This window comes from Protomyctophum parallelum (genome assembly GCF_964188405.1).
Source record: "Protomyctophum parallelum genome assembly, chromosome: 3".
Classification (NCBI taxonomy): domain Eukaryota; kingdom Metazoa; phylum Chordata; class Actinopteri; order Myctophiformes; family Myctophidae; genus Protomyctophum; species Protomyctophum parallelum.
In genome coordinates, this window is record NC_139698.1 from 35,258,421 (window position 1) to 35,269,672 (window position 11,252).

The 11,252-nt window shown below is 39.9% G+C and overlaps 1 protein-coding gene across 1 annotated transcript in view; it reads right to left on the reverse strand.

The window, feature by feature from the left end:
- Positions 1–9,876, reverse strand: part of LOC310856667 (aromatic-L-amino-acid decarboxylase-like) — a gene marked incomplete at both ends in the record, with an annotated part of 37,636 nt that extends 27,760 nt beyond the window's left edge. The window contains 2 exons of the mRNA XM_083762138.1: positions 7,247–7,360; positions 9,676–9,876. Coding sequence (XP_083618264.1) covers positions 7,247–7,360; positions 9,676–9,876 — 315 coding nt within the window. The remainder of the gene's footprint in view (positions 1–7,246; positions 7,361–9,675) is intronic.
- Between the last annotated feature and the right edge of the window lie 1,376 nt (positions 9,877–11,252).

The following is an 11,252-nucleotide window of genomic DNA, read 5'->3' on the forward strand; positions in this document are numbered from 1 at the left end:
AAGCCCCGTCAGTGTGTCTCAGACAGGAGGAACATTATAATTCTGACACAGACACCCCGTGAGGACTGGTAGGGAAAGAGCCGGCCAGCGCCACCCTTAGGGAGAGAAGGGAAAGCCTGGAGCTCCCACCAGTGACTGTTCTTATGATTTATTTTGTGCATTATGATTTGATCACACTTTCAAACCCACGGGTCTGTAATTAATAAACACGCCAGTAGGCGATATTCTGTACCATTGAGTGTCTTGGTGTTGTTCAGTCCCCACAATACATATACTAAAATAAAATAGCAAATTGTGCCTGATTTGCTGGGACCAGAGTACATGGTGTGTGTACTGTATATGTATAACTAGCTCTCAATGATGACGTAAGAAATATGTGGATGCCAGAGTGTAATTGCCACTAATTGGTCTTCGATTGTGACGTAATGACGATATGTTTTAGTGTTGGGAGGATTAAAGGTAATGTTCCTGTGTATACATGTATGTAACCTGGTCCCAGCAAATCAAGCACAATTTGCCGTTTTATTTGCATATGCATCAAAAGTGGCGGGTTGGCTGGGACGGTTTTTGGCGCAAAGTAACCACAGTATACTGCTAATCAACTTACAAATTACATATATATAGTATATGTATGACTAGCTCTCAATGATGACGTAAGAAATATGGTCATGTATGTAATCTGGTCCCAGCAAATCAGGCACAATTTGTTGTTTTATTTGCATACGCATCAAAAGTGGCGGGTTGGCTGGGACGGTTTTTGGCGCAAAGTAACCACAGTATACCGCTAATCAACTTACAAATTACATATATATAGTATATGTATGACTAGCTCTCAATGATGACGTAAGAAATATGGTCATGTATGTAATCTGGTCCCAGCATATATATAGTATATGTATAACTAGCTCTCAATGATGACGTAAGAAATATGTGGATTAAAGGACCCAATGCCAGTGTAATTGGTTTTCGATGGTGACGTAATGACGATATGTTTTAGTGTTGGGAGGATTAAAAGTAATGCTCCTGTGTATACATGTATGTAATCTGGAACCACTGCCGTATCAGGCACAATTTGCTGGGACGGTGCATACGCATCAAAAGTGACAGTTTATAACGGTCGAAAGTACTTGCGCGCTCTGCTTGCGCACTAGTTGGCCATTTATGGCCTACTAGTGTGCAACAAGCAAGTATGCACTCGACAGAGTGCAGTTCTAGTTATCTATGGCATTCAAAATGTCATCCTGTCTTAACATTTTCATTTAAACAAAAGTTATTTTTGATTTCATTTCATAGGTCACTCATTCTTGAGATGAGGGACAAAAGTGGAAAAAACATGTCCCACACATAAGAGCCTTATTATTGTTAAAAATAAATACATTTAATAAAAATAAAAGCACTTGCAAAGTTAAATGTAATACAGTTGTGTATTATTATGCCATTAATTTCATTATAATTGTTTTCATATGCCATCTGAATTAGTTAAAAGCAGGCACTGTACCCCAAAACGCCTGTATTTAGCCTGTCCCCAGCAAGTGGTCATAATTTCAAACTGCTAAAAAAGTGTCTAATACTGTCACAATCACATAAATATACATACTAAATTAAAGTAGATTGTCAACAACATAGCAAACAATATACACAATAATTTTAATTTATATTTTCCATTAGATATCTCATATCAAATGTGTGTCCCACGTCTCCCGTCAACTCCGTCAGGTTTTTTAAAAGTCTTAAATTAATCAGAAAATATTGTCGACAGATTTAGCCTGAAGACTCCTTTTCCAAGTCCCGTTTGTATTTGTTGCAACAGTGGAGCACCTGGTCTGACAAGCATTCAATTGTTTGATATTTTAAACTAACAATGTTGATATCAGGGTGGTCACAGCTTTTACATGTCAACTCCGTCAGGACATTATTATGATCTTTGTTAAGAATTCCAAAATAATGTTTATTATAAAAGTTTAGGGTTAGGTTTAGCTAACAAATGAAGCAAAAACAAAATGGCTACATTGTACTACAGAGGGTTAAGATGAAAACAAATTACATTTTGTCAACTCCGTCAGACGTCAACTCCGTCAGGTTTTGTGTCTGACGGAGTTGACATGTATCTGACGGAGTTGACAAAAGTGTTCCTAAAACAATAAAATTATAGTTTTTGAATAATGGGACGTATTCTAATTTGGCACACAGTTAGAGCATGCCTTAAGGAACATTTTTGGCTATAGGGCCATCACAGATTTGTCTCGTGGTGACCATGGCAGCCATTTTCCAAAATTGCCGCCACCTGATGTTATTTTACAATAACTCAAGTTCTACACCACCTAGGATCTTGATTCTAGTGACTAAGACTACATTTTCAAGGATGAGGGATACAGTGGTACAATTTAGATTTTCCATGTGACCATGGCAGCCATATTTCAAAATGGCCGCCACCTGCTGTTATTTTACAATAACTCAAGTTCTACACCATCTAGGATCTTGATTCTGGTGACTAATCATACATTTTCAAGGATGTGGGATACATTGGTACTATTTAGATTTGTCCTGTGACTATGGCAGCCATTGTTTTTCAAAATGGCCGCCACCTGCTGTTATTTTACAATAACTCAAGTTTTAGACCACCTAGGATCTTGATTCTGGCGACTAATAATACATTTTAAAAGATGAGGAATACAGTGGTTGTCCGGTTTTTGGTGAGATTTGCCGGGATCCGAATTCCCAAGAGATACAGCAGATAAGCTACGTTCAATACGCACAATTGATTTATTTAATGCTTCAATAATTTCCTTGTTTTACGAATCAAATATGCTTTTTATAGGGTTTTTATTAGTTCATTCTTTAAACATAAAACACATATAACATTCACACGTTTGTTCAAACTTCCCCAATGCAGACTGACAAATAGTACCCTGGAACTTGTGCATTTGGCACGCCCTTAAAGTCTAAAGCCTAACCTACTCTCATTTGGTGAAGTGTGGTTAATATTGAACACTTGTAGTTTGTGTGTGGCGTGTGCCACTTCCAACTATGTGGTTTTAAATCTACCATTCAAGATTATTGATTTGGAGAAAGAAACACATATAAACATTTGGTTACAACCTAATTATCATATTTACACATTTATAACATATTTATGGAATAATGCACATATCATATGATTATATTTACCGCTGGCCTCTGCAGATCTCTATCATCGTGATGGTATTAGATGAATCTACCTTAGTTCTGGCCAAGACAGTACTTTAAAGAAATGGTTTGCCTTTGCAACCAATCCGAACGCAGGGTCAGTTTTTCTGCCCTTGCCCTTTAGCCAATGAGAAGCCACAGACATTTCCGCCTGTGGATTCTGACATCAGCCCCTTACAACAGCCCCACCACTTCCGGTCATGCGAGCTGTTGCTTACCTAGATCAAAATGTCTAGATTAGCTGTAAGATCATTACATTCTTATATTATCTAGGCTTTACTAACCCAGTATAATAATGGTTTTATTTAGAACACATTTTACAATGAAAGGAAGAATTACCAGATTATGGCATCTCCCTATACATGTTCTGCTCAGTGACTCAGAGTTCTCTCCTTGCCAGCCTGTGGCCAGGTCATAAATCCCTTTGTTTTCACAATCAAGATTAGATCACAACCCCCTTTACCAGGTTGCTTCAATGGAATGTGCTGTGAGAGACTGCAGTTCTCCCTTGCAGTCTCATCAGGGTGAAAATAGCTGATCAATACTTATGACCTATTCTATATTTTACTACACTTCTGATAACACATTGGTACATCCATATATAATTCGACAGTGGTACTATTTAGATTTGTCCTGTGACCATGGCAGCCATTGTTTTTCAAAATGACCACCAACCTGCTGTTATTTTACCAATAACTCAAGTTTTAGACCACCAAGGATCTTGATTCTGGTGACTAATCATTACATTTTCAAGGATGAACTTTCTCTGGGAGGGGTCAGGGCTTATTTCAGGTGCAGGTTGAGTTGCTACTGACAGGACATTAAAAGGAGGTGGGCTTTCTGGCCTTTGACTTGTCCCTTTCAGGTACAGATGCACAGTTTGACTTCACTGGCCACTGCAGTGTGGCGTTGATCTTGGTGGCCTCCTGCCAGTGTTTCTCCATCCTTCTCATGACCTCTGTGTTCTGGGGCTCTGTTATAGTCAACTTACATTGTCTTGGCTGGAGATTGCTTTCCTGCAGGGTCCAGCCCAGTCTTGTGCAGATGGCTGCTGGCCCACCTGGAGGCCCCAACCTCACTTGTTCGGTTGGTGTGATTAGGTGGGGTGGTCTTCCCCAATCAGGATGAAGGGTTTAACCCTTTCAAACGGCAGTCTGGCCAAGTGTCTGTATTTAGTTGTGAGGCTAGATACAGGATACGATTTCTCACCCAGCCCCAGGTGACTTGAGGTGAAGGCTCCTTTGATTTGGTAACATTGCTTTGGTTGACATGCTGGGGACACAGAACGACACTGATGCCTTCAGTGTCTGCACATCCTGCCTGATAGTCCTGAAGGCAGATCTTCTGTCTTCAGTCTTTCGCTCACTGTTCACTGCTCACTGTTCACCTCAAGCAGGTCTTCAAGGTGTTTGCCTTTGCACAGGCTATATGGCTAGGACTCGTGCTTCAACCACTCAGAGAACTCCAACATGGTGTTGGTTGCTCCTGGGCCGCAGAGCATTGTGCGGCAGAATTCAGCTCTCATCTCTGGTGGCAGCTTGTTGAGGAGTCGTGCAACATGTGAGCCGCATCTAAGTTCTGTGTCTCCCTCTGGGCCTAGGGTAGACACTTGCTATTTTCCGTAACACTAATTGGTGGGGCTGTCCACACTTGTTGTTTAGTTGTCAATCGGGTCTCTGTTGGTGAAGTCGGGTCTAGGTGGTCTAGAAGATGAGTTAGTCAGGGGGTATTAATACAATCTGGTAATACATTCCTTATCAAGAATTTTCTTCACCAATGTGTTTGGAAGGGTGTCTACTAACATATCCCACATTGCTTTATATTCAACCACCCTAGGGGAACTTTTGACAGCTGCTGAAAGTTGGGGTACCATCAACAACCTATATAAGGCAAAGTAGCATGTGACATGTCAAACTAGGGAGTTTTCATGATCCTGAATGCATTCCAAACATTAGCTATGCACGACGAACACTCCTTGGGCTGAAAACGGCCATAGCCGTCATCACAAAATGAGGTCAGCACATTTGGGCAAGTGGATATATGGCCGAATTTAGCCCAAGGGGTTTGACCCCTAGTTTGGCCATAGACTCCCTAGTTTGGCCATAGCCACTTGGTATGGTACCCAACTTTCAGCAGCTGTCAAAAATGTTCAATAGAAACCAATGTGGGATATGTTAGTAGACACCTTTACAAACACATTGGTGAAAAAATTCTTGGTAAGAAATGTATTCACAGATTTAACATTATTCTGATAATATTCCCTGACTAAATTGGTAAAATAATAGCAGGTCCACCATTTTTGAAAATGGCTGCCATTGTCACAGGATAAATCTAAATAGTACAACTGTATTCCTCCTCCTTGAAAATGTAGGATTAGTCACCAGAATCAAGATCCTAGGTGGTGTAGAACTTGAGTTATTGTAAAATAACAGCAGGTGGCGGCCATTTTGAAAATGGCTGCCATGGTCACAGGGCCAATATAAATAGTACCACTGTATTCCTCATCCTTGAAAATGTGGGATTAGGGCCGATTCATACTCCTATTTTAGAGCCGAATAAAAGTCGGTTCGGCGCTGTAGAGCCTACAATTTGACGTCATTTGAGGTTCGGGGGGGGCGGGTACCGTCCTAAAGTCGGCTCTTCGGTGCTACTGAAAATTTCTGACGAGCCGAAATCATTTCGGCACTACAACGCCGAAACAGCGGTAAAATAGGAGTATGAATCGGCCCTAAGTCACCAAAATCAAGATCCTAGGTGGTCTAGAACCTAAATCAGTTAATCTTGTCAACTCCGTCAGATGTTCGTCAACTCCGTCAGACGTTCGTCCCGTGATGTTTTTGTTCATTTCCAAAGAAATAGAAAATTCAATGTTAAATCTTTTGTGATTATGTATTGAAACACCAACTGAAATGATACGTAATGATGTTTTTTTTTTTTTTTTTACATGGTTTTCATGTTATAATATTGAAAATAAAGGTTGAAATGACGGATTTGAGAAATTGGATATTTCATAATAGTGTGATATTGGAACAAAACAATATTAAAAGAATTTTATTACTTAACTTGATTACTGAAAGCCATTATAAGATAACTGAGGACTTTATATTATTGTTGAAATTATCAAATTCAATTAAAAGGGATTTGAGTGTGTCTGACGGAGTTGACAAGAATCAGGTATTAAGTGCATAAATGTCCCATTTTAGAAAGAAATGTTATGCGAAAAACCTGTTCCTTCTCAAGATTGGTAGTTGAGACCTGTGTCTACAAATACATCTATTTGATTTGAATGTATCTTAAAAAAAAAAAAAATCTAGTTTGAAAAAAGTTTTGTCCCTTATCTCAAGAATGGGTGAGGTATATTTTCACTTTAACCATTCCTCATATGTTTTGACAACTTCTCTTTTATTTGTAAGTGCCGTAGGCACCGGAAATATATTTATGTATTTTACAGTTAAAACACTAATTATGCTAGTGACGTGTATGTATGACGTGTGACAGTGTGAGGTAAGAACGGAAGATTATGCCTCCCGGTTTTGGGGGGTAACGGAAGGCTGGGCCTTTCAGAGTAAAATCTGTCTCATCTGCTGGCACTCTAGCACCATTATTTTGAAGAATTCCCTGCAAAAAAGTTTATTAGATACAGTTTTGGGAAAACTGTATTTTTTGTTCTAGGAAATCTCGGGAGAAGGGTGTCATGTGACAACTTCTCTTTTATTTGCAGAGATTAACTGTATAGTTAATAAAGACAGTTTTGGGGAAACTTGGTGCTAGGAAATCCCGAGAGAAGGGAGTCATGTGATAATGAACGTCTTTTTTATGGTTTTGTTATGGGGTTAGAACTTTGGACTGTCATGTCAGTCTGGAGCAAGGTGGAACTCTATATTTGGGTAAGACTTACATAATATGTACTGTAGGCCATCCGGCCTGGCAGAGATGCACTCTGCAGTGGTCATATCACATTTATTTGACTATGAACCTTTTAAATATTTTCACCTGCATCTTAACTTAAAATACCTACAGAAATAAACAGAAGTAATACAATAAAAGTAATGTTTGTTACCCAGGAAAATCCAATGCTGCCAATGGCTCCACAAAGCATGTCGCCCAGCATGGCAGGGAAAGAGGAGGCTGCTGGAAAGTAGGCATAGAAGTAAGGGCTGTGCCAGTGGGTGACCTAGAAGAACAATTATATACAATTGAAAATTCACTTAATGACAATTTAAATTCCCTTGGTTGGGGTGGCAGCAACTGAGTGGTTAGAGAGGGGGCTGTGACTCAAAGGGTCACCGTTTCACCCCCATCTATACTGTATGTCAAAATGTGAGCAAGACACTTAAAGAAGTAGGTGATACTCCTTTATTTATTTCCTCATCACAAATGTGCCTTACAGTATACGTTGTTAATGGTAATGGTATGGTCACATATTATGACATTATTACTCAAATTGCTGAACGTGCAACTTTTAGCAACCAACTGAATTTCATCCATTGGGCCTATATTTCTATCATAAAAGTTAATCAATATTTCTGGGTTCATGACATTTCCAGTAGACTAGAGTGCGGAGAGCTTGAGCTTGAGCAGACTGCAGATCACATAAATCACCAACTGTGCCTTGTATCAGGCACGTGTATCGGGCTCCAAAGCCTCTACCCCATTGTACTTCAGACCGACATACAATGGGGTAGACTAGAGGCTGCATGCTGCATGTAAATGCTGCATCCGTTGTCTGGAGAGGGCACTTGGTAAAAAGTGCCCTCTCCAGACCACGGATGCAGCATTTACCATGGTGCAAAAAACGCAAAGGCCCTTCAACATACCAAAGGCAGCATTGAAGAGAATTGCCCCTTACTCTCCTGAACTGGAATGAAGCATTTTTACGTTGAAAGAATTGCCCTCCGTATGCTGTGCGCCACATATGGAAGCTTGATTATAGCCTACTTAATTGAGCGCGGTGCCGCACATAATTATAGCGGATCTACAAACTCACAACGCGTGGCAACACAATGCCTTGTGAGCTTGTAGACGTTTTCAACAGCAAAAATGTAATTAAATAAAAAATTCATCAATGAGTTAAATATATAAATCAAAGGTCTAATACCTCTAGTAAGAACAAAACAAATCAAATATGTAAAATCAACTTTACATTTAATTTGTGTACTCATCTCATTCAGTAGTCATTCAGTTGTGAAAACAGACACTTGGGAAAGAGTATAGGCTATTTATTGATTGATTGAATACTTTATTAACATGCTTTGGGCCAAGCCCATAGGGCCTAGGCTCGTTTCTACTTTGGTCCTCTGTATTATGTCGGAACCGGTCAGAATCGGTATCGGAGTGTGTGTGTGTGTGTGTGTGTGTGTGTGTGTGTGTTCTAGAGCTTTTGTCCCTGCAAATAATCGGAGATCGGATATGGTCCATCATTTCATAATCGTGCAGGGCAGGCTGGGTGCTTTCTTTGATAACCAGTGATTAGGGCAGGCTGGGGGCTTGTTGTGGCTCTTCTTGCAAAGATAGTTTTTTTGTCAATGTACGTGCCTCATGATTAGGGCAACACGGCTGTGTCCCACTGTTGTAGAATACATGCTGAATTGCTCAGAGATCATCAGTGACTGCAGCCAGCTGTAACTTTAGTGTGAACATTGTTCATTGTGAACATTGTTTCTCTTCCCTGTATTGACTGCCATCGGAGGATGGCCTCTTTGATGTGGGACCTGAGACGAGAGCGTGGCTGCACCACTTTGAGCTGCATGGACAGCTGACCATGATACACCAAAGAAGAGTGGCTTGATGACTACTGTTCAGGGTCTGTGGGAAGCAGCCTGATTAAAGAGCTGCATTTAATTTGAATGTACGGCCCATGTACACGTGTTCATCTATGGCCATGGCTTGGGAACGGTTTTGTTGCCCAAGGCTATGTACTTGGCTATGGATCTTTGTTAGGGAAAGATACACAAAGCAGAACGATGAATGATCTACTTACTGTGCATGCATATCACACTCATTGACTTGAATCTAACTGTGTTTATCATACAGCTGTATCTGTGTGTGTGTGTGTGTGTGTGTGTGTGTGTGTGTGTGTGTGTGTGTGTGTGTGTGTGTGTGTGTGTGTGTGTGTGTGTGTGTGTGTGTGTGTGTGTGTGTGTTCTAGAGCTTAACTAACTGTGTATAACTGTGTAACTGTGTATACAGTATACTCACATTTTCAGGTCAAATAAACCAGGACAGGGCCTATGTGTAGATCAATATATAATAATATAACTAAGACGCCTGAAGGCGTCAGAACAAACAGTCAGTGTAGGAATTAAGTGTGTGTGTGTGCTTTGGCAATGTAAACGTATGTTTTCTCATGCCAATAAAGCCCTTTGAATTGAATTGAATTGTGTGTAAATATCAATATTTTTCAACAATCCACAATGAGATGGAAATATGAATTACGTGTTACTTGCATCGTTCGATCCAAGTAGGCTGGTAGAAGAAGAGTGAACTGACCCCAGGCATGATGACTCTCTCTACGTCTCTCATAACATCCTCATATGTCTCAGGCTCCAGTGGTGCTTCAGCAGGGATCATGGAACGCAGGTAGCCTGGTTCTACATCTGGGTACACCGGACGTTGTTCTATGTTCTCCATGTAGTCGGCCACATAGTCTACCATCTCCTTCCCCCTGCGACGGAACTCTGCTACATCCATGTTAACACTAGAAAAACACACAGGTAGAGTTATGGTCAATTCAGTAATTTAATTGCAAATCATCGCTGTTGAGCGGAAACCTTGTATGTCCAAAACAGTTTTTTTATTATCATTTTAAAGACATTTTAAAATAGTGAAAATAGCCAATCTACAAGCTCACAATGCCTCGTGCTATTTTCACAACTTTTGTGACACACTTTTAAGTGCAAATTTCAGATTTTACGGGGGCCATTTTCGAAGTGCCCTTTGAGAGCGGTTTTGAAGGAGTCAAGGGATTCACATGTCAACAGCCGTATAGGAGAACAAACTCATAGAAGAAGCTGAGTTTGATTTGACGGGGGAGGTTGGAGTTCCATATGCTGGTTCAGGGCCTTCCTTTTCTTGGCGTTCATTCGAAAGCTTTGAAGTCTTTTGTATAATCTGCTTCCAAATATTCTGCCACTAACTCCCATCTCCTTTTGAAGTTAGGAAGCTTCATTTGAAGCTGGGCTGTCATGTATTCCATCTTATATATTTGTTTCTTTTTTTGTCGCCACTGATCCATAGTAGGGGGGTTGGGTTTCATCCAATTAAGTGTCACAATCTTTATTGCCACTATTAACAGAATAATTTATGTATTATAGCACTGGTCCTTAGTGAATACTAAAGAACCTCATTTTCGCTTTCCAGTCAAATTCTTTCCATATTTGGCTCTGTAGTCCTCCATGACAGCCAGAACATACATCTTCCCATATATCATCCTCTATTATAATGTTCAACTCCATTTCCCATTGTCCCTTAATATGAAGAGTATTATCAGACATATCTAACCTTAATTTTTTATATATAAGTGATACTGTGAGAAAGATTTAAATACATTCCCATCAAACAATTGGTTGATTACCCTGTAGCCATAGACATCTGAACTTGAAGCAATATGCATATAGCACTTTAAAAAACTGAATGTAATATCCTATGCTGCTATGCTTTTGTATTGTGTCCTTCTTGTTTGTGTATCTATAGTTGTCTGTATATGTTGAGTATGAACCAAGACAAATTCCTATCAACTTGTTGACATGGCAAATAAATGATTGAATCTTGAATCTTGATTGTAATTAAACCTCTTTCTGCCCATCTTTTGTATGCTCCGTCCCATATAGAAGAAATAAAGTCTATGTTGCCTACTATAGTCATGGCTCTTGATAGGGCCGTGGCTATCTAGCTGTTTTTGTACTGAAACCCAGATTTTTAATGTATGTTTAACCCATATATTATTTATTTTGATCTTCTTCCGAGATTCTTGGCTGAGAAATGGAAGGGTAGATAGTGCTATTCCAGCATAAAATCATAACACAAAACGTCAACATTTATTACTTACCTTACGTCCGTCTATGAAG